Raw genomic sequence first — 25174 nt, 5'->3', positions numbered from 1 at the left:
GGCAAGAGCTCCAGTTCACACGCAGCAATAATCAGTGTAGAGCACTTAGACCAGGGCCGAGCGATGTTAAGCGCTCCACGAATGTTAGCTGTAATCATTTCAACAGAACAAGAGGCTCAAGATTCAATAAAATAACTTCAGCCATTCACAGAGAGTTGAAAACACTATAACCTGATGATGCCTTATCATTTCTACAGCCAATTTTTTTTCCAATTTTTGGAATGTGACTGCTGTTAACACCATCCATGAAGTGTATTTTTTTAAACGGAGAATGTATATGGGGAAGACTACATATTAGATTATTTTATGTAAGCCTAAGGAACCCATGAGCATTTTAAAATTTTATATCCTTAAAGAGATCTGTCATAAATGTTCTATGAATTTTATAGAATTATTGTTATTAATTTGTGGTTTATTATTATCCTGTATCTAAACTAATCTGTTGTGTTTGTGGAGGCATAGTATATTCCAAGCAGCAAGGAAAACAGTTTTATATTAAACATGAAATTTATCAGATGATGAAAGCATTCTATTTCATTTTCATTAAGCGTCATGTTTATTATACCAAGGACCTTGATTTTTTTAATTGCAGGGATCTGGTATGAGTTCTAAGCATTAAAATGACATCACAGTAAACTTACCTCAAAAGTCACAGTCACCATCCCATAGGTTCCTTTTTCTCTGATGAGAGTAAGAGGCACAGATTCATTTCTGCCTCTGGGCTCACTCACTGTGATTGAGAAAGGCTATTGGGAGAGCAAAGACCATCAGGTGCTGATCAACCAGAGGCAGGAGCTCGTACAAACTGTTATTACCTTAGAAATCCTAATTGTCCACAGACAAATCCATCTACATCGTGCTCTTAAGAATGTGGGGTCTCCTCACCTTCATCAACTGTAGCTAATAAGGCTTAGAAGGTTCAAATAATAGTATAAAGCAAACATAAAACTAGTCAGGCAAAAGATGGAGGTTCTTGCCCTGCTTCTGCCAACAACGAGCTGTTCTGCTGAGGAATATTAAAGGTTACCTAATTGAAAGGTGATTAATTCAAAGGCTCCCAGGGGCCCAGGAAGTCACAGGAATGAGTTGTGCCTCCAGACCCAGGCAATTCACTGGGACCGTGGCTCAGCCTTGCTCTCAACCACTGTTCCTTCCTCATCGGTCAGCTTGCCACTGAAAACAGGTAGCTGCTAATGAGATCCAACCAGTCCATCCTAAAGGAGATCAGTCCTGGGTGTGCATTGGAAGGACTGATGTTGAAGCTGAAACTCCAATACTTTGGCCACCTGCTGGGAAGAACTGACTCATTTGAAAGGACCCTGATGTTAGGAAAGATTGGGGGCAGGAGGAGAAGGGGGCGACAGAGGATGAGATGATTGGATGGCATCACCGACTCAATGGACATGGGTTTGGGTGGACTCCAGGAGTTGGTGGTGGACAGGCAAGCCTGGCGTGCTGCAATTCATGGGGTCACAAAGAGTCGGACACAACTGAGTGACTGAACTGAACTGAATGACTTTTTTCAGGACACGATTACTGAGGGGAAGCAAGAGCCAGGACTTCAAGTGTTGGAAAATGTTGGCATGGCCGGTTGAAACTCAGGGTAGAAGAGGTGAGTGGCCAGGTATAGGCCAGCCAAGGCAGCAGGTGACCCCTAGGTCCCAGTATCCCCATCCATCACCAGGGGAAGGAATGCCTGTCTCAAAGGGTTCTGATGCGGTTGCAACGAGATAATTCACGCCTAAGTGCTTATCCTAGTACAGGACATGCAGTGAGGGCCAGCAAAGGTTGACTATAATTATTATCACCATCACTGTCATCTTCATCATCGATACAATCATCATCCAATCTGGAAGCCAAAGTCAGACTAGGTACTTCAGGAAACCAAAGTATTGACTGCAAGCTCATCAGTTACTTAGTTCAATTTTAATCACAGAGGGCAGGTACCCAGCCAGAGACTGCCGGGCAGTCATGAGACCACAGCAGTTGGGAACTTGGGACCAACGCTAGAGACTGGGATTCATTCTGAGGCTAAGATATTTAATGTCAAAAGAAAGAAAGAAAGAAACCTTTAAATGAACCAGTATGAGGTTGGGGATAATGAGTTGGGAGTGAGTGTAAAGGCAGTGGGGAGAAAAATCAAGCAATTAAGGGAGCCTGGTTCATAATTAACTAATTCTTCCTTATCATTCAAAAAGAACTGATTTGATTAATTAACTTTTGTAAATGCTGTAATAATGGAGGTTACAAAATGTCTACTACACTGGAATGATCCACATATCCTTTTTAATAAGGATACTGCAACTCTAAAATCATGTTATCTATAGCTCACCTTGTTTCAAAGACAATTTAAGGTGCTAGGAAAATGACATACAATACATCAATTGAAGGAGTTACCTAAATTGGAATATAGATAACAAGGTGGGGAGCATCACATCATCTTTTAGTAATGATAATCAGTAGCATATTCAAAAGACTCTAAAAACCAGGAACCTTACTGTAGACTAAAATGTAGTTGCAATATATCATTCCACTTAATACAAATTCTGTTTTTATTTCAGAGCTGAGTACGATTTTTATCAGGGAGGGGACCTGCCTCATATGTTTGTTTCTAAAGACAAAACCCTAGATGTCCATCAGCAGATGAATGGATAAGAAAGCTGTGGTACATATACACAATGGAGTATTACTCAGCCTTTAAAAAGAATTCATTTGAATCAGTTCTGATGAGATGGACGAAACTGGAGCCGATTATACAGAGTGAAGTAAGCCAGAAAGAAAAACACCAATACAGTATACTAACACATATATATGGAATTTAGAAAGATGGCAATGACGACCCTGTATGCAAGACAGGAAAAAAGACGCAGCTGTCTATAACGGACTTTTGGACTCAGAGGGAGAGGGAGAGGGTGGGATGATTTGGGAGAATGGCATTCTATCATGTATACTATCATGTAAGAATTGAATCGCTAGTCTATGTCTGACGCAGGATACAGCATGCTTGGGGCTGGTGCATGGGGATGACCCACAGAGATGTTATGGGGAGGGAGGTGGGAGGGGGGTTCATGTTTGGGAACACATGTAAGAATCAAAGATTTTAAAATTAAAAAATAAAAAAATAAAAAATAAAAAAAATAAAGACAAAACCCTCTGAACATAGGACTGACCAGGGGCACACGAATTTAGTGATAATGGAGGGAAAAAAAAATGAATTTTTGAGCAAAACTAAGGGGGATGACATGGAGCTTTAACCTTCAAAAAATATTAATTAATAGGAAAATCTCCAGGTATAAAAATTATTATAGAATTTTTAACAGCTATAATGTCTGCTATTCAATTTTAGCTTACTATAGGTGTTTTTTTTTTTTTTTTCCAGTGATCTTTCAATGTATTTCTCTTGTCTCAAGTCACTCCAAACTTTCAGAGGAGGCTAACAGACAATGCTTTTTTTAAGTGGCAGTTGGGGATATCAAGCAAAAGGAGCTGAGTTACAACATCTGTTATAGACTGAATGTCCATGCCTCCTCAAAATTCATGTTCAAATCCTAACCTCCAATGCGATGTTACTGGAAGCTGGGGCCTTTGGGAGGGGAGTAGGTCATGAGGGCAGAACTGTGATGAATGAGACTAGTATTTTTATAAAAGAGACATCCAAGAGTTCTCTTGCCCCTTCCGCCACATGGAAACACAACAAAAAGAGAACTGTCTATGAACCAGAAGGGCTCACACCAAACCCCAAATCTGCTGATGCCCTGATTTTGGGCTTGTCAGCCTCTGTAACTGTAAGAAATAAATTTCTGTTGTTATTAAACCACCCAGTCTATGTACTGATACTCTGTTTATAGCAGATTGAACTAAGACAACATCCAAGTTAGAGAACAAATGAAGCAGGTGGAAGGATCAGCAGAAAGAGATTAGGGCAAGAGATGACCATGATTGTACAGGCCTCCTCACTTCTAAGTAATCTTAGATAAAACAAAAGGACAGTCTACAGAATGTGGAATATGGATGAAGTTGAGCAAATCTTATTTACACATACAGGATGTTTACACAGGATGATACTAGGTAACATAAAAAGCTATCCAAAAATTTAATAAACTATTATCCAGCAATCACAAGATAAATTAAATCATAACCATACCATATTAAAGGAAATAATCCCAAATGCATTGTCATTTGATAATATTGTCACAGTAACAGTCCTGGGCCATCCAAGCTTCACATTTGCTGAAGGTTTCTAAAACAAAAGCCAAAAAATAAATTAACATATTAAACAAGAGGAAAACAATTATTTTAACAGCATTTCAGTCTTTAAGCAATCATTCAGAAAATGAATAAAAATACAAGTATGTTTTTAAGGCACAGACTAAGAAAATATATTCAAACTAAGTCAACATGTTGAAGTCCCAAACAATAACTCTTCAAAAGAGTTTTTAAAACCATTAATCACTGTTAAAATATAAACTGTTGTAATTCTAAATCATTACTGGCAGGTAACATATTATAATTACTTAAATTTCATGATCAATATTGAGTTGGCCAAAAAGTTCTTTCAGGTTTTTCTGTAACACAATATAACAGAGAATTAAGTGACAATATGAAATTCAGTTCAAACATGACTCTTTTACACTACAGAACGTGCTAAAACTTAAAGAATTAGTTATTCTACCAGTCGTAGAGTCAAAATAAAGTTAAAACAGTACAACAATTTTTCTAAGAAGTGTGGGAAGAGTGTGCTACAACAGTTTTATTGATATTTAACAGCAGCATAAAGGATTATGAGAAAAGTTTTTTACAAAAGCAAAACATGATTGCTTCCGGCACCAATTTCATAAAAATTTTTAATCATACCAACACAATTCTTCTAAAAAAAAAAACTTTCAATCCACTGGAGAAAAATTAACTAGAGCAGTGTTAGCCATCATCGCCTCAACCTAACAGATCAGGTCATCAAGGATGATTAAACCTTAGGCTAGTCAAGCATTTTCCCCAGGGTCACTCCAAATGTATTCTAAGCACAGGGACCTCCCACTTCCAGGCCTGCTTTTTGCAGCCTGCTCCTTGGAACTCAGAAGTCATGGTCGTTCTTTGTGCAGCTGGTAGCATGGGAGGGGGTCATAGAGAAAAGGGCCAAAGGGAAGACAAGGTTTTCCTGAGCATCTGTCACGGCAATTCCTAAATAAAGCTGAATTAATCCAAAAACTAGCTGCAGAATCTTCTAAACAAGATTGTCTGAGGAATAACCAGACCATGGAATTGCCAAAGAGATTGTCAGTTCTGGCTTCTATGAAAACCACCATCAAGCACTTAAACTGGCTTATCTCTAGAGAAACTGATTTTTAAGCGTTGTAAGATTTTTATAAGTTTAAGCTTTAACGGGGGGGAGAAAAGGACTCACCTGTAAAGTTAAGTGAAAAATGAAAGTTTCATCCGGCTCTGGAAAATCGTCATCACATACTGCTATGTACACTGTCCTATTGGTTTCTCCAAAGGGTATAAAAGTTGCAGCATATGTGTCAAAAAAGTCCCCAGTGTCATCTCCATACAGCTATCAAATGCAAAACACAGATAGGTCTTACATAACATAGAGTTAGGACAAGCAGAATTGATGCTAAATACAGCAATCAACAGGAAAAAAAAAAATGAATCATCCAATGACACTGAAGTTTATAAATAGGATGTACAAAAACTAAACAAATATCTAACAACTGATAAAAATCACCTTTCAAAAGCATTATAAAAAGAAATGATTCTACATAAAAACATTTGTTTATGCTCTTGAAGGTAAAGGGATAATTTCATAGAAAAGTAATAATTACATAGGAAAACAGTGATGTGAATTTTACTTTTCTCCACTCTTGACTGATTTGACGTGGATTACAGCAAACCTAACAAGAAGATCAACTGCAGCTAAAACTCTCCCAAAGAAGATGTGTAAGTAGCCTGCCAAAATATATCAGGAAAAAAATTGGGTTTAATGAAACTACTCCTTCCAAAACTTTCAACTTGAAGCTTTATTTATATTCTCCCACAGCACCAATAAAGACTCGATTTTCAGTATACCAAATTTATTAGTCGTTATAAACTTTTCCTCAGAACTTTTTAAGACCTCATTCTGTAATGTCAGCATTGCTAAGATTCTCAAAGGAGCAATAATTATGAAATTATAAAGCAGCAACTTCTTGTGAAAATCCAAATGAGATTTTTTTCTGCCAAAGAATGCAAAATGAGTAACTTAGCTACTAGGAAAAAATCATGATTGAGTATAAGTTAAAAATGAAGGATGTATGGGGATATTATAGTCAATGTCTAGTTCTTGTTTACAAAAATAAAGTTAGTTTTAAACACTTGAGAAATCCAAGTAAGTTGTTAAGGGTATTGAAAAACTTGTATTCATACCTTAATAAAAAAGTTGGTATAGTCTTTCAAAAAGTATTAAATATCAAAAGAAATGGATACAAAGAGAAAATCATGGTCCTATAACCCCAAAATCATTTAACAATCCAAAATATGCAGAAATTGGTATGTATGTGTAAACAGTTTCATCAGAGCAATATTTACAACAACAAAAATTGGAAGCAACCTCAATGAAAAACTGTTGAGAAATGACTGGGAAATGATGCCACCATCAAGAAAAGTTGTGATTATGATAGAGCGATCTAAAAAAGTTATCAGTATATGACCAAAATATGTAAAAGGCTATAAAATATAATAAACTAAAAATATATAAATATATAATCAAACTAAATAATCAAATATAATCAAACTAAAAATAAATTCAAATAAATACAAACATGTCATAAATTAAAAACTAAAAGCAATGCACAAAATTATAACATTGGGGTTCTTAGTTTTTCTTCTTTGTCTCTCTTTACAATGTTTCCCAATGTGACGATTTAACCTATCACTTAAATAAACTTATTAAAAAAAAAATTCCAAGTAGTTTGGGCCTCAAATATATCAATGTCCTTAGTGTTCATATGACATGATTTTCTGGTTAAATACAAACACAGATACGTGTACATACAACCCATCTATTAACTAAATTGTGTGCAAGATAGAGCAATATTCTATCAAATTTCTACTTCTCACTTCTACTTATTGTACTTAATTTCTCCCAAAAGAGGAGCTCTCTAACATAAAGGTTTTTTTAATTGCCATTCCTCTACATTTAAAATGTCATATATTTTTCTCTAAGTCACCTGATTCTAAGCAATAAATCCAAGCAGAGATAACTAGAATACTTGATATTTTTTAGTTTATATTTGTTTCAAAATAATCATATTAAAATTATTTTAAAATAATCAGTCTATATTTTTAAAATACTATTACTGTCAAATACACATGCTACCTTAGATCACTCTATAAACCTCCAAGACATATAAAAAGAATGAATAGTTTATCTGTAAATCATTTATCATAATAGAACTACTCAGAATCTCAAACAGTTAAAGACATTCTGATCACTAAGACATTTCCTATCTATTTCTGTAAAAACAGAACTACTGTCATCTCTTACCGATACAATTGCAGTAACATTTGCTGGGTCTCCTATCCTTTCAACGACAAGACGAATAACTGTTGTACTTGTTTCATTAACTACAAATTCTGTTTGTCCGGCAAACCTGATCTCTGTTTCTCCAAACACAAAAGGGATGAATAAAGCTGAAAGAAGATTTACTAATAAAGATGCAGAGGGCATCCCTATAGAGAAAAACAAGAAAAAGATTTTGTTCACAAAATGTATCCAATATATTTTCATTAGGGTGCATTGTCTACAGATATAAACACAGAATGAAGAGTTAGTAAGCAACTAAGACATAAAAAATGTATCAAATATTAAGCTATCCAATTTAAATATGTGGTCACAGAAGGAAGTCAAAAATGACAATCCTCTTCTGTGGTACTGTTTACTATGCATAAGTACTTTTTTTTCTTTACCTTGGATATTAACATAATAGTTAATAACTTGCCTTACACGTATTTGTCAAATTTAGTTTATTACATGTCCCTCCAATTTATTCTAAGAAAAACCTAGGCAGCAACATGTGAACTGAATTAAAGCCCATCTTCCCCCAAATCAAACTAAAAGACAAGCAAAAACTAAAATTATCAAAAGGACTGATCATCTTAATGTGATATTCTCTATTTGACAATTATACAAGTATCCATATGAGCAAAACTCTTTGAACGGTCACAAAAGGCAGTGAGTGAAAGCCAAAGTTTATTTCTTGGTCCTATCTCCTTTTCCCATAGTTTTGTCTTCAGAATGCTTTTTAAAAGCATTTTTCAGTTATTGCAAGGAAATGCTAATCCTTTGAAAGAACACCTAAATTTCCAGGACTTAAATTTCTCCCACTGTACTAGCTAAAATACTAATATCACTTCTTAAAAAATGCCCATGCTTCTTTAAAACTAAGCAAGTTTGGCAAAGCTTTTACTTTCTTTTCCATAACCTTTATTGTTTTCTTGATCGTACAATGTGTGTGTTTATGAGACGCCAATATTGTTCCTACTTTCAGCTCTGTGTGATTCAAGTGTTTTCAAAAGCACAACAGCGCAGGGGCCTCTTGAAAGAGCTGCTGTTTTGTGATGTAGCTGTATCTCTAAAAATGTGAGCAATTTATCTCACGGATCATTAAGATTCCAAAGGATTATGTGAGCAGCCACCCGAACATAACAAGTTCATGGCTTTTAAAAAAGTTGCATTATGTACTCTATGAACCAAAATGCTTCCTATTAATCTTTACCTTGGTCAAGAAGTAATAAAATTTTCATGTAGCTGCCTTTGCCACATGGCTACACAAGGCTTCATATTTAGGAACCACCAGATACACATGTTCTTAATGTACTTTAGGGTTAAAAGGCAAACTGCTCAGTGGGATATATTCAAACAAGGCAGTCTGGGATTGACTAATGATGTCTCACATGTGTGAGGCTGCAAAATCCATAGACAGGGATGCAGAGTTCAGATAAGAGTCCAGGAAAGAGATGTGGACCTGGGGAAGCACACTGACTGAACCCGCCCACCCTGGCCAGGCCCTTTAGTAACCATGCGCACGCGCTGTTTTATGACAGGAGATCCCAGTAAGGAATACGGAACTAATAAGCCACCACCAACCGGAAGAGTTCCGGGAAAGGTCGAAAGGAGACACTGCATGTCCGTCCACCTTCCAGAATCCCTCTCGCTAGCATCCATCTTGGCTGAGTGATGCGTGCGCCACCAGGAAAGACTCTGAATTAGAATGATTGGCCAAAGACCACCCAGAAACCAATCCCATCACCATAAAACCCGAGACTGCAAGCCACGCGGCAGAGCAGTTCTCTGGGTTCCCTTACCCTGCTGCTTGCCACCAGGGTGCCCTTTCCCAATACAATCTCTCGCTTTGTCAGCACATATGTCTCCTCGGACAATTCATTTTTGAGTGTTAGACAAGAGCCCAGTTTCGGGCCCTGGAAGGGGTCCCCCTTCCTCCAACACACCAACAGGCACAGATATTCCAGACATTTTTAACACCTGTGCTTTCTCTCTTAGAAAGCCTGCCATGGGGCTAAGGGACTTGGAGAAGAAATAAGATAGTAGATAGTTCTTCCTCATCAACTGCAACCTCTTCCCTGACTTCTAAGCCAGGAGTGTGCACTGAGAGAAAAGGAAGAGGAAAAGAGGAAAGAGAAGGAGAACAGGAAAGCCTAGGTGAGGCAGGGAACTGGGCGTGCTGGGCTCAACCAGAGGCAAATAAAGATCTTTCGTGGAATTCTAAAGACAGAATAATTCTACATCTCACTTATGACAAACAGTGGGAAAGAAAGAAACTAGGGACAAGAAAGAGAATGCTGAGTGGAGGGGGTGTGGACGTAGCAACCCAGGCCCTGGACGTGGAAGAAAAAGACAACTTTGGTCTGTTGTGATTTTGAAAGAAAACGCAATTGCTTGAACATGCGATGTGATAGAACCTTGAGCTTAGAGAAATAAGACGACACCTGCAGTTCCAAGTGAGAAAGAGTGAGACTGAGTCACAGCGTGAGAAGGATGACTAACCTGTGGGAACACACATTCTCAAAGTCTGTCACGCGCAACAATCGACGCCTACCTTTGTGAAAAATGCTGATTTGCAAACCCAGAAATTCTAATCCACTTAATTCAAGGGGGGGCTCTGGAGTCTGCACTTACCAGTCAGCCCCATTGATTCCAATATAGTTGACCCTTAGGACACACTTTGAAATGCACTATCCAAAAGTATGAGGAAGTGTGAGGGATGTGTCTTAGAGGAGACACAAAATAAACCACATTTGTAGCTTTAAGTTAATTACTGAATTTTTCAATGCAAGCCACTCGAACTTACTGCAGACTTTCCATATTTTTTTTTACATATTATTAGACAGAGTTTTTAAGATTTTTTTTATGTGGGCCATTTTTTAAGTCTTTATTAATTTGTTACAACATGGCTTCTGTTTTATGCTTTTTTTTTTTTTTTTTTTTTTGGCTGCGAGGCACGTGGGATCTGAGCTCCACAACCAGGGATTGAACCTGCACTCCCTTCACTGGAAAACAAAGTCTTAACCACTAGACCGCAAGGGAAGCATGTGATATAGCATTCTAAGATTCCATATATCCTGAAGAAAAAGTTTAAGACCTATAGAAAGTAATCACAACAGCAAATGCTTATATAGTGTTGTTCTAGGTACTTTATACACAATAACACATTTAAATCTTTACAACATCTCTGTGAAGGTGTCAGTATTCAGTTCAGTTCAGTCGCTCAGTCATGTCCGACTCTTTGCAACCCTATGAATCGCAGCACGCCAGGCCTCCCTTTCCATCACCATCTCCCAGAGTTCACTCAGACTCACGTCCATCGAGTCAGTGATGCCATCCAGCCATCTCATCCTCGGTCGTCCCCTTCTCCTCCTGCCCCCAATCCCTCCCAGCATCAGAGTCTTTCCAATGAGTCAACTCTTCGCATGAGGTGGCCAAAGCACTGGAGTTTCAGCTTTAGCATCAGTCCTTCCAAAGAAATCCCAGGGCTGATCTCCTTCAGAATGGACTGGTTGGATCTCCTTGCAGTCCAAGGGACTCTCAAGAGTCTTCTCCAACACCACAGTTCAAAAGCATCAATTCTTCAGCACTCAGCTTCCTTCATAGTCCAACTCTCACATCCACACATGACCACAGGGAAAACCATAGCCTTAATTAGACGGACCTTAGTCGACAAAGTAATGTCTCTGCTTTTGAATATGCTGTCTAGGTTGGTCATAACTTTTCTTCCAAGGAGTAAGCGTCTTATAATTTCATGGCTGCAGTCACCATCTGCAGTGATTTTGGAGCCCCCAAAAATAAAGTCTGCCACCGTTTCCACTGTTTCCCCATCTATTTCCCATGAAGTGATGGGACCAGATGCCATGATCTTCGTTTTCTGAATGTTGAGCTTTAAGCCAACTTTTTCACTCTCCTCTTTCACTTTCATCAAGAGGCTTTTGAGTTCCTCTTCACTTTCTGCCATAAGGGTGGTGTCATCTGCATATCTGAAGTTATTGATATTTCTCACGGCAATCTTGATTCCAATCTTGATTCCACTGGAGAAGGGAATGGCAAACCACTTCAGTATTCTTGCCTTGAGAATCCCATGAACAGTATGAAAAGGTGTCAGTATCATTAACCCCATTTCATAGCTCAGGGAACTAAGGCACAGATATTAGTTAACACACACAGCGTCCCTTAGCTACGTAAGTGACTGGCAAGATTTGAACCCAGGAGTTCACCTCCAGACTCCCTACCCATAATCACATGAGACTGTCTGCTGCTGCTACTGCTAAGTCACTTCTGTCGTGTCCGACTCTGTGCGACCCCATAGACAGCAGCCCACCAGGGTCCCCCATCCCTGGGATTCTCCAGGCAAGAATACTGGAGCGGGCTGCCATTTCCTTCTCCAATGTATGAAAGTGAAAAGTGAAAGTGAAGTCGCTCAGTCATGTCTGACTCTTAGCAACCCCATGGACTGCAGCCTACCAGGCTCCTCCATCCATGGGATTTTCCAGGCAAGAGTACTGGCGTGGGATGCCATTGCCTTCTCCGTGAGACTGTCTACTACCTGATATTCCTACAAACCACACATCTCTGTCTTCAATAATATGGTAGGTCATTTATGCTACACATTTCTAAGCATTCTATTATTTTAAACTTATACACAATAACCAAAACCACCATCAGTTAAATTCAGTCACTCAGTCATGTCCAACTGCGACCCCATGGACTGCAGCACACCAAGCTTCCCTGTCCATCAACAACTCCTGGAGTTTGCTCAAACTCATGTCCATTGAGTCAGTGATGCCACCCAACCATGTCATCCTCTGTCATCCCCTTCTCCTCCTGCCTTCAATCTTTCCCAGCATCAGGGTCTTTTCTGATGAGTCGGCTCTTCGAATCAGGTGGCCAAAGTATTGGAGCTTCAGCTTCAGCATCAGTCCTTCCAATGAATATTCAGGACTGATTTTCATAAAACTGTATAATTATGAGTCTCCTAAAAGTTTGCACCTTATTTTTCTGATAAACAGCACATTTATTTAAGTGAAACTATGATTCTCTTGACTATTTGAAATATTTAACAACATCTTTTAATGCCAGGGCCAATGAGCTCAAATGATGCATTCTTCCAGTCTCCCAGGCAATTAGATGCTGTGGTTAAGTCAATAAATTCATTTTGGATTGGCACACATCAGTGAGTTTTGAGATTATGCAAAATGGACAAACAAAGCATGATTGGAAATGCCTCAAATTCTGTGACATCACTGATAATTGAATCACTTCTGCTTTCATCTTTTCAACTTGTAAGAAAAGTTTTTGAGGCAAAGCTGGCATTCAATGGAAGTTAAGACGATGTAGAAAAAGCTTCGAAAGTGAAGTTCCCATCAGAAGACAGACATAATTACACAAGTGCTGAACAGTTTCTTTTTTAGGGTAAACTAGGTACTTTTTCCTCTATCATATTAAAAATCTTGTCTTTGAAATTCCCTTTATTAAACTCAGAAGACTAGGCATTAGCAACTGACACAACACACAAGTCTTACATCTATTTTAGGTCACTTTTTCTCTTATTAGATTTCATGAATATTTTACACAACCCACCAGACCACCTATTTTAAACGTCTCTATAAAATGAATTTTAAACATACGTTTAAAGATCATTATGTGCCTATTTCATATTCTGTCACAACTGTGAAAGAGTAATTTAGTTTTACTGACTCATTCCTTTGAATTGTAATGTCATGATATTCCAAAATTCAAATCCTCTCATTTCCAACTATCATCTACGTTACCCTCATGACTCCCACTCCTCAGTAGCATGATGCAGGAAGAAAAAAAAAAGCAAATTTTTCCTGTCAGTAGGGGATCTCTTATCTCTTAATCTGTTACTGTGTTTAAACAATACTCATATTTAGGTTACTTTCTTACATCTATCCCATATTATACTATGAAGTTTGGACAGAGTCCAGATAATATGCAGATATAAAATCTCAGGTTCTTGGATTTCAGTAATTATATTCAGCCTATCCATGTGGCTTCCCTGATAGCTCAGTTGGTAAAGAGTCCACCTGCAATGCGGGAGACCTGGGTTGGGAAGATCCCCTGGAGAAGGGAAAGGCTACCCACTCCAGTATTCTGGCCTGGAGAATTCCATGGACTGTATAGTCCATGAGGTTGCAAAGAGCTGGACCCAACTGAGCAACTTTGACTTTAACTTTTCATTCAGGCTATCCCACAAGTCACCTAATCCTACCAAAAATCCTTCAAAATTAAAATCAGGACTATATTAGAACAGCTCTAACAATGCAAACTGGTTGCTTTCAGAAGAGCAGGTTACAGTTTCACCTAACATCTGCACACTGAGCACCTACTATATGCTGTGTAACACCTGTGCTAATCACTGAGGACACAAAGACCCTCAAGAGAGGGTCCCTGGCTCCTGATACTACTCACAGGGAGGGGCACAGATTTAGATCAGGCCAGTGAAAGTCAACAAGACAATTCTGATGAAATAATGCCGTTTGCCCCAACATGGACAGACCTGGAGATTATCACACTACATGGAGTAAGTCAGACAAAGACAAATATGATATCACTTATATGTGGAAGTTTTAAAAAATGATACAATGAACTTATTAACAAATCAAAAACAGACTCACAGACTTAGAAAACAAACTTACGATTATCAAAGAGAAACGGTGGGGGATTAACATATACACACTACTACACATAAAATAGATAACAAATACGGACCTACTTTATAGCATAGTGAACTCTGCTTTATATTCTGTAAAAACTTAAGTGAGAAAAGAACTTGAAAAAGAACAGATATATGTATATGTATAACTGAATTACTATACTGTATTTCTGAAACGAACACAGCATTGTAAATCAACTATAGTTCCAATATAAAATCTAAAAAAAATATTTTTTAAGACACAATTCTGAGACTTTTGCTTAAGCATAAAGATGCAGAGTCCCTCTACTGTTGGATTCAGGATCATGTTGATTGGGACCAGCTTTCTCTGAAGTCTGAAACTAAAGCAACACAGCTAAACACAGATCCAAGAGGTGGAGAAGTGCCAAGTCTTGAAACTCAAGTTCAAGTTCCTGAAGCCAGTTCTACCGTGGCCTTTTCAGTGGCTAAGGCAATAAAATACATTTTCTACTACAGCCAGTTTGGTTTAGATACTCAGTCACTTTCAGCATAAATATTCATTCATTAAATTCAAACCTAAGACACTGTAAACTCATGTTTGGATATACCAAGTGGAAGATCCCTCCTCTTCCACTCTCCTACTCAACAGCCATAGAATTTCATAAACATCTGTGAAAGGACACCACACCAGCAATCCTCCCTGTTTTCATGTGATTGTTGCTGTTGTTTAGTTGGTAAGTCATGTCCAACTCTTGGTGACCCCATGGACTGAAGCCCACCAGGATCCTCTGTCCAGGTGATTCCCTAAGCAAGAATACTGGAATGGGTTGCCATTTCCTTCTCCAGGGGGTTTTCCTGACCCAGGGATTGAACTCGTATCTTCTGTACTGACAGGCAAATTCTCCCAGGCTGAAGCACCAGGGAGGCCCCCATACAATTATTACCACCATCTATAATATTTCCCCCTCCACTCTGAAATGGACAATTACTAGTGAGGAAATTTACAACAAACAGACAAACCAAAAATGTCTTTACAATAGAGCAAATTAAGATAGGCATATACCACACTGATTCAGTGTACTGAAAAAGTTAACGCACTTCAGTTCAGTTCAGTTCAGTCACTCAGTTGTATCTGACTCTTTGCGACCCCATGAACTGCAGCATGCCAGGCCTCCCTGTCCATCACCAACTCCCAGAGTCCATCCAAACCCATGTCCATTGAGTCAGTGATGCCATCCAACCATCTCATCCTCTGTTGTCCCCTTCTCCTCCTGCCTTCAATCTTTCCCAGCATCAGGGTCTTTTCCAAGGAGTCAGCTCTTGCATCAGGTGGCCAAAGTACTGGAGTTTCAGCTTCAACATCAGTCCTTCCAAAGAACACCCAGGACTGATCTCCTTTAGGATGGACTGGTTGGATCTCCTTGTAGTCCAAGGGACTCTGAAGAGTCTTCTCCAATACCACACTTCAAAAGCATCACTTCGGTGCTCAGCTTTCTTTATAATCCAACTCTCACATCCATACATGACCACTGGAAAAACCATAGCCTTGACTGACAGACCTTTGTTGACAAAGTAATATCTCTGCTTTTTAACATGCTGTCTAGGTTGCTCATAACTTTCCTTCATTAGTCAGGCATTAATTCCTTTCTCTTCCTTTCTTCCTGGATGTCTAGCTCTTTCTTCCCTTCTGAAAATCTGGTATTTGCTAATTTCCTTCTTCATTTGCATGGTGCTGTGCTCAGTCATTTAAGTCGTGCCCAACTCTCTGCAATCCCATGGACTGTAGCCCACCAGGACCCTCGGTCCACAGGGTATTCCAGGCAAGATTACCAAGTAGGTTGCCATTTCCTCCTCCAGGGGATCCTTCTGAACCAGGGATCGAACTGGTACCCTCTGCTTTTCCTACACTGGCAGGCAGATTCTTTACCACTGAGCCACCGGGGAAGCCTTTTCACTCGCAGTACTTAGCACGTAAACAAACCAAGTTTCATTTATAAAACAATACCTGCCAACGTGATATGCTCTAATAATCACAGAATTCTGAATTCTGTTATCTAGGATATTACCTTCCTCTAATCTTGCCTCTTATTAATGGGTACCATAGAAAAGGTGCCAAGTATACTATATTCTAAATAAATTGGAATGGTCTTCTAGTTTAAGTTTCAATAAGTCTGTGGAAACAAAACCGAAAAAAAAACCATAAAATAAAAATCAGGACCCAACAGATAACAATGTAAAGAAAAACAGGAGAATTCAACTGATCTGCCAATTTTGAAGCAATCAACTTTCATACATAACCTTTCATCAATCTGAATGTTAACTTGGTCTCTTTAAGTTTCACAATAAAAACTGTACAACCTCTGTGAGTGACAGGATGAGGGAAAAAGATAAACATTACTAGTGCAGAACTGAAGGGTTACATTGATTTTTCAGCTTCAGCTGTTGTCTTGTCTATGCCATAGCAAGCACCTTCCCACAGTGGGACCACCAGGTAATTCATACTGAAAATATGATCCTGATGGAGCAAGGTTTTCAAGTTTAGAATTACTTGAATTCTATTACATTTACTAAAGGGCATTCTCAAACTATAGAATTACTTCTGTGGAACAACAGAGGTTTCATCATTCACATCATCAATTATTCAGACTCTAAGAATTCTTAATCTGTGTTACTGGTATTTGGCAAGTACTACAAAAAATTGGCTGTTTCCTTCTTCCATATTAAAACAGAATTTAAATGTGCATCTTTCAAAATCAAATAATCTAATGTTATAAATTGAGGAAATGCTGAATACTTTTAAATGATAAAAGGAATAGTCTCATAGTTTTTCAGACTATAAATGTTTCTTATCTTTATATATATATATAAAATTTACAACTTTAAGGAAAATAATTTTATTCACCTGTAAATGACATATATGTGATACCATAATAAAAAGGAACAAAAAAGTAAACAATAAAATGTTTACCTCATACCAACCCCCACCAGCCATATGCTTCTTCTATACATAGTCCATTACAGTTAATGACCTTCTCTGTCTCTCATGAGAGAATCTATACATATATTAATGTTATGTCTACAGGAGAAAATTCATGCAACAAATTCTGTTTTCTTCTACACAGAGACTACAGGAATCAACACATTTTTTCAAGACATAAACAGGTAAATACTAGGCTTCGAGGTAGACATCCACCGTGGGAAAATATTTACTGTCTCAACAACACACTGTCAACTTTATAGCTCTCATCCATAAAATGATGGTTCCCACTGCCTTTCACTCTATCTACCAATTCACCCTCTAGGGAAAGGTAGACACAACTACGGAAACTTGAAATTTACTAGATCTCAAATTATCAAACCTACATTCCTGAAGATCTACATTGAGCATGACCTCTATACCTGGAACACAAGAGTCATCATGAGATCCCCTTTTACTTCATCCTGGGATTGTTTTTTATTGTTCCCCATTTGATCTCCTGTTTACTGATTCCCACATTTTCCTTTTATGGTTTCCTTGGTTTATCCCTTTTTCTGATGGAGAACATCCTCCAGTAACTTCCCAAAAAAGTGTATGTGAATTTAAATGTTTTAGGTCTTGCATATCAGAAATTACTGTAATATTAATTTTCCAATTAAATAATATTTTCATTGGGTATAGAATTTTTGGTAAAAAGTTTTCTTTCATTATTTGAAAGCTTTGCTCCACTGTTTTCAGACTTCCAATGTTGCTGTTAAGAAATTTAAAATCATTTTGATTCCAAAGTATTATATTTGCTTGCTTATTTGTGTTAACCCCACACCCCAACCCCCCGCCGCCCCAGAATGTTCTCTCTGTCCAAAGCATAGGATTGCACAAGATTTTTCTTGGAATGTGATTATTTTTGTCCATTTGGCTAAACACTCAGTCAGTCCTTTTCACTCATATATTCATCTTTAGAGTATCAGAAATTTTTCTTATATTATTTCCACAATGACTTCTTCACCTTCCATTTTCACTGTTCTTTCATCCTGAAACTCTTTAACACTGGTTTTCTCAGACTAGCCCTCTAATTTTCTACTCTTTATCTCTAATTTCTAACCTTTGATTTTCGCCCTATTTCAGAAAATTTAATTCACAATAAAATTTCAATTCTTCTAATTTTGTTTATGCCATTGTGTTTTCAATTTCTAGGAAATAGTTGTAGCCTGTTCTTTTTCCCTTAATCCATTAAACCGTCTTTTACTTCTCAGAAAATACTTATTTTTAAAATTTTCTGTTCTCATTATGGGGACTTCCCGTGGCTCAGCGGTCAAAGAATCCGCTGGCAATGCAAGAGACATGAGTTTGATCCTGTGTCAGGAAGATTCCCTGGAAGAGGAAATGACAACCTACTCCAGTATTCTTGCCTGGAGAATTCCATGGAGAGAGGAGCCTGGCAGGCTACAGTTCATGAAGTCACAGAAGAGCTGGACATGATTAAGTGACTAAATACCAACAACAATATTCTCTTTATAGCCTTTGTTACCTCCAAGTTGCTTTCTTATTTATTCTGGAATCTATCTTCTATGTAATGTTTCTTCATTTTCCATGAGCTCATGTACTCATTTTTGTAAGTCACCAAATAAGTGTATCCTAAAAACCGATGAAGCGGCTCATATCTGGATTACAAATGCCCACTGAGGAAAAAGGATGAACAGTGTAGAAATGCTTCAATTCTAGAGCTACGTAGAGTGCTACAAGATTATGGGTTTCATCTGTGCTTTTTCAACTCCACTTTGGCAAAACACAAAATGAAAGATTCACTACACTGAATCCTTTGAGGCAAATTCAAAAGGAGTAAATTAAGTCAAGGTATGTTCCTGCAGCCACTAAATTTGAAAGGTCTTCTGTCAAGAGATAAGACACACTTGTCTTTTTGCTCCTTTGAAATACAAGGGTCCTGTATCTAAAGGTTTCTTGAACCACCATTAGATGGCACCCCTCCATCTTCCAAAACAATCAATAACAATTTCTCAAATTATGAAAAGAGGTTGAAAGAATTTTTGCCACCCATAACACTGTACAATTTTTAATTCTTCATAGAACTCAAAAGCAAAAGTCAAAAATAATTTTCTTGAAATTGAAGTCTCGCTGAAAACAGCTCTAATTAGTTCTAGTCTTTCCACTGAGATTCAGTATTAACCTAAAAAAAAGGTGGGGAGAGATTCTTTGTGTGATTTCTTTCTATTCTGTACCTACTTATGGAATACCATCTGTTTTCACTAAGTATCTAGGTGCTTGTATTTTCTAAATGAATTATTTGCCCTCATGGAAAATAAGGGAGAGAGCTTCATAAACAAACTAAGGTTTCAATCCAGAGAGATGTTTTTTAGTCTAAACTGTATTTAAAAAATCACACTAGAGAATGTTTGCCAAGATCATCTGTGAAAATTCTTCATTTTTTAAAAGTGGATTTCTGGACTATTTTGAAAAATCACAGAATTGGTAAATCTGAGTCCATGTTTTTACACAACACTGATTGGCTGGATCTGAGTGGCAGCTGTTATTTGGACAGAGAATTAGCTCTCCAGAAACCTGCCCATGTCTCCTCAGTCTAGGGTCAAAGAGGAAAGTAGAATATTTCATATATTTATGCCATTCAAAGGTGGAAAAAGAGGCACAAGTGTGCATCTGCACAGATGCACACACACACACTCACTCCTTACACATCATGCGGACTGCCTCCCTGCAGAGTTGCAGGCATTTAATTTTATAAGACATGGGGAAGCATTCCTGGCATGTGAAGATTCTGTGATAGGTGCTATGAAGCCTCTAGCGGGATGCTGCCAGGACAAATCCTCAGTGGGATGCTGCTGGGGGTCAAGCAGGAGGTAAATACTAGAGCTGGAGTCAGACGTGGGCTCCACGCTAATCTCAACCATCTTCCCACCTGTGTGACTTTGGACAAATCAATTCACTTCTCTGGGACTCAAGTTCCCTCAAGTGTTAAAGGGAGGAAAAATGAACAGCTGCAGCATCAGGGGAGTCCCACCCTCGTCTGCCACAAGGGGCCAGATTCCAGGCTCTAGGCCTTCAGTGTCCACGAGGTCAAGAGAAACGGATCTGGCAATCTAGACGGCCTTGTGTACAGACCATCCTCTCACCCACCCACCCTTAACGCAGCAACATCAAAATAAAAGGAGGCTGTCTGAGGTAGATGGAAGCATTAAGAATTTAGGAAAGTTGGAAAAGCACAACAAAACTCTATCATGGGTGCTGACTTCAAGGTCAGAAGGGGAATGAACGGCAACATTGTGTTCAAAGAACAAAATCAGGGGGTTCCTGATATTCCTGGATGACCTAAAAACTTGAGCCAGAGTATTAACTAATTCCACACCTTGTTAGGAACACGGGAAGCAAGCATCAGGGTCTTTTCCAGTGAGTCAGTTGTTCGTATCAGACGGCCAAAGTATTGGAGTTTCAGCTTCAGCATCACTCCTTCCAATGAACACTCAGGACTGATCTCCTTTAGGATGGACTGGCTGGATCTCCTTGCAGTCCAAGGGACTCTCAAGAGTCTTTTCCAACACCACAGTTCAAAAGCATCAATTCTTCGGTGGTCAGCTTTCTTTACAGTCCAACTCTCACATCCATACATGACTACTGCAAAAACCATAGCCTTGACTATATGGACCTTTGTTGGCAAAGTGGTACCCCTGCTTTTTAATATACTGTTTAGGTTGTCATAGCTTTCTTCCGAGGAGCAACTGTATTTTAATTTCATGGCTGCAATCACCATCCACAGTGATTTTGGGGCCCAAGAAAATAAAATCTGTCACTGTTTCTACTTTTTCTATTTGCCATGAAGTGATGGCACCAGATGCCATGATCTTAGTTTTGTGAATGCTGAGTTTTAAGCTAGCTTTTTCACTCTCCTCTTTCACTCTTATCAAGAGGCTCTTTAGTTCCTCTTTGCTTTCATTTTGTCAGTATTAATTGGGTAAATTAATAACAGTAATGCACAATTAATGAGCAGTTACTCTAGGTTAGGCAATGTGCTAAGAATAGCTAGATGGAACTGTCTAGGTAGTTGGCAATGCTGTGACTGATGGAACATGTCAAAAGTGGTTTGTAAAGTTTTGTGTTGCAGATTTCTCGCTGGATGGTGCTCCATGGTCTGGCAGAGCAGTTGAAGTTGACAGCGATCAAATTGAGACATTAATGGAAAACAGTCAGCATTATACCATGCAGGAGATAGCCCAATATGCTCAGAACACCTAAGTCAAGCATTGGAAATCATTTGCACCAGCTTGGTTATGTTTATTGCTTTGATGTTTGATTTCCACGTAAGTTAAGCAAAAAGAATCTTGACTGTATTTCCACATGCATTTCTCTACTGAAACTTAACAAAAATGTTCCATTTTTAAAAACAAGTTGTGATGGGTGATGAAAAATGGATACTGTACAGTAATGTGGAACAGAAAAGATCGTTGTTCAGTTGCTCAGTCCTGTCTAACTTTTTGTGAACCCATGGACTGAAGCTCTCCAGGCTTTCCTGTCCACTATCTCCCAGAGTTTGCTCAAATTCATGTCCATTGAGTTGATGATGCTATCTAACCATCTCATCCTCTGCTGCCCCCTTCTCCTCCTACCCTCAATCTTTCCTAGCATCAGGGTCCTTGCCAACGAGTCAGCTCTTTACATCAGAGGGCCAAAATACCGGAGCTTCAGCTTCAGCATCAGTCCTGCCAATGAATATTCAGGGTTGATTTCTTTTAGGATTGACTGCTTTGATCCCCTTGCAGTCCAAGGGACTTTCAAGAGTCTTCTCCAATACCACAGTTTGAAAGCATCAATTCTTCAGTGCTCATTCTTCTTTCTGGTCCAACTCTCACATCAGTACACAATTTGCACATGATTGCTGGAAAAATCTGCTAATGCAGGAGATGCAAGGGATGCAAGTTCGATTCCTGGGTTGATAAGATCCCCTGGAGGAGGGCATGGCAACCCACTCCAGTATTCTCACCCAGAGAATTCCATGGACAAAGGAGTCTGGTGGGCTACAGTCCATGGGGTTGCAAATAGTCAGACATGACTGAGCATGCATATCCAATCTTATTACATAATTATTTAAAAGAATGAAGAATATCATATTATAAAATATTATAGTCTATTTTAAATGAATTTTATGATGTAGTATGCTAATTTAAAATAAAATACTTTATATAAAATATAAATACTAAATATACATACATGTCTATGTATACAAGTGAATATCCTCCTGGAAAAGTACTGAAAAAACCATGGCCAACTTTAGGCAAAAGAAATTTGAAGTGATTTTGCTGTTTCTTTGTGGTTTTCTATTTTTTTCATAGCTACTGCATTTGAAAATGTTCTACTTTGGTCATTTCTAATCCTATTTTGAAAAGCAAAATACCAAAATATAGAACTCTGAAACTGAAGATCATTTTCTAAATGAGATCTAAAACTAAAGATCATTTAACATCCCCATCCTAACACTTGAATTGTAGCTGTAAATCTCCAGGGCTTAATATAATCCAAGAATTACAACTTTAGAATTATATGAATGTGTTCTCAATCCATTATAAAATAGGTAACTTCTAGATACGTTTAGTGCCCAAGCGTTCTTCTAAAACAAAAAAAGGCAGAAATATCAATCAAAATAAGAATGTAGACAAACAAATCTCTCATCATCTTTGTACCTTTCCTGTTTCCTTCCTTATCCTCCATTATCCATTTTCTTCCTTCAGCTATAAGATACAACTTCAGAAAAGAACACAGTTCCCCCAACACAGGTCTATTTCACATGCTTCTGTGAAATCCTTTCTACCCAAAACTTACCTTTGAAGAAAATTCACCAGTGAAAAAGACTTTAATAGAATTCATTGTGTGTATCAACTACACTATCTTTCATCTCTTGACTTTGCCTTAGGAGACCTGATGTCATGAACTGAAATACAGGGAATCTTTTTCTGGTAATGCAATGACTCCCTCAGACTTTTGCTCCTTTTTTATTTTGCCTTTGATCAATGTGTCCAGGGTACAAAATACCTTGAAGTTATACCACCCACTCTGCCCTCACCTTCTAGCATGCTAATTGTCCCTTCTTTCAATCATAAAGTTTAACTGCCTTTTAAAAAAAGATGTATCATTTTTCCATCTGTATTTTTTTTTTTACAATTCATGAAAGATAATACTTTTTGTAACTTCTTGCAACATTAAATTTTAATTTCACCCCATTTTAAATCCAGAGTTTCATTTAAACTTACAAAATCAAATGAGAGAGTTGAGGCTCTGCGAATGTAAACTAGAAGTGAAAGTTTCACAAGAAGTGACTTACCTGAATTTCTCTTGTAACTTGGACTTAACTTTCCCATTATCAGACCACATCCTTTCCCACCCTGAATATCTCCCATTTCTCTAAGTTCAGCCACCTCCTATAACTCTTTTAAATATGCTCTTGTGGTTTAGGATGTGCTGGAAAAATCATAATACAAAATGTGACTGAGGGACTTTCCTAGACCAGTGGTTAAGAATCCACACTTCCAGGGATTTCTCTGATGGTCCAGTGGTTAAGACTCCATGCTTTCACTGCAGGAGTCATGGGTTCAATCCCTGGTCAGGGAACTAAGATCCCAAATGCCAAAAAAAAAAAAAAAAAAAAAAGAATCCACACGTCCAATGCAGGGGACATGGGTTCCATCCCTGGTTGGGAACTATATGCCCACAGCCAAAAAGTAATTTTTTTTTTTTAATGTGACTGAAAGAGCAGGTGGTTGGCCACTTCCTGCTTCTTGAGTCACTTTCTCTTGTGGCTTCCTGATGCCACATTCATCTGCTTTCCCTTCTCACTCACTAGGTACCCTTCAGTCTCCTTTGCTGAATCCCTGTCTTCTGATGTCTGTGTGATAAAACAGTCCAGGTCCCAATCCCAGACCTTTTCTGCAACTACACTCACTCTCACTGGGATCTCATTGACCTCACTGCTTTAAACACAGTCTTCCAAATGTACATCTCCTGCCAAACTTCACCTCTAAATTTGGAATTTATTCAGCAGAATATTTGACATCTCTCAGTTCAGTTCAATTCAGTCGCTCAGTCGTGTCCGACTCTTCGCGATCCCATGAATCGCAGCACACCAGGCCTCCCTGTCCATCACCAACTCCCGGAATCTACCCAAACTCATGTGCATCGAGTCAGTGATGCCATCCAGCCATCTCATCCTCTGTCATCCCCTTCTCCTCTGGCCCCCAATCCCTCCCAGCATCAGGGTCTTTTCCAATGAGTCAACTCTTCGCATGAGGTGGCCAAAGTATTGGAGTTTCAGCTTCAGCATCAGTCCTTCCAATGAACACCCAGGACTGATCTCCTTTAGGATGGACTGGTTGGATCTCCTTGCAGTCCAAGGGACTCTCAAGAGTCTTCTCCAACACCACAGTTCAAAAGCATCAATTCTTCAGCGCTCAGCTTTCTTCACAGTCCAACTCTCACATCCATACATGACCACTGGAAAAACCATAGCCTTGACTGGACGGACCTTTGTTGGCAAAGTAATGTCTCTGCTTTTCAATATGCTGTCTAGGTTGGTCATAACTTTTCTTCCAAGGAGTAAGTATCTTTTAATTTCATAGCTGCAATCACCATCTGAAGTAATTTTAGAGCCCCCCAAAATAAAGTCTGCCACTGTTTCTACCATTGCCCCATCTATTTCCCATGAAGTGATGGGACCAGATGCCATGATCTTCGTTTTCTGAATGTTGAGCTTTAAGTCAACTTTTTCACTGCTCTTTCACTTGACATCTCTAGGTATAGGTAATTTTTAAATCTGATTTTTATTTTCAAAATATATAATGCATTTCCATGAATAAAGCTCAAACCTATAGTATAACAAGGTATATTCAGAGAATTCTCACTTCTATCCACCTATTCCTTTCTCCCTCCACCCATAGGTAACCACTTTTACTAGCCCTGGAATTATGTTGCCAATGTTTCTTTTGCAGACAGAACTACA

General features: G+C 38.5%; 1 protein-coding gene across 1 annotated transcript in view; it reads right to left on the bottom strand.

Moving 5' to 3' along the window:
* Positions 1–23579, bottom strand: part of ADGRV1 (adhesion G protein-coupled receptor V1) — a 535827-nt gene extending 512248 nt beyond the window's left edge. The window contains exons 1-5 of the mRNA XM_052643554.1: positions 23504–23579; positions 7523–7707; positions 5402–5551; positions 4145–4240; positions 642–746 (exon numbers count right to left, since the gene is read on the bottom strand). Coding sequence (XP_052499514.1) covers positions 642–746; positions 4145–4240; positions 5402–5551; positions 7523–7707; positions 23504–23579 — 612 coding nt within the window. The remainder of the gene's footprint in view (positions 1–641; positions 747–4144; positions 4241–5401; positions 5552–7522; positions 7708–23503) is intronic.
* Positions 23580–25174: the final 1595 nt, after the last annotated feature.

Source organism: Budorcas taxicolor, chromosome 7 (assembly GCF_023091745.1).
Source record: "Budorcas taxicolor isolate Tak-1 chromosome 7, Takin1.1, whole genome shotgun sequence".
Taxonomy (NCBI): domain Eukaryota; kingdom Metazoa; phylum Chordata; class Mammalia; order Artiodactyla; family Bovidae; genus Budorcas; species Budorcas taxicolor.
Note: the sequence above shows the minus strand (reverse complement) of the source record. Positions and strands in the feature narration are given on the sequence as shown.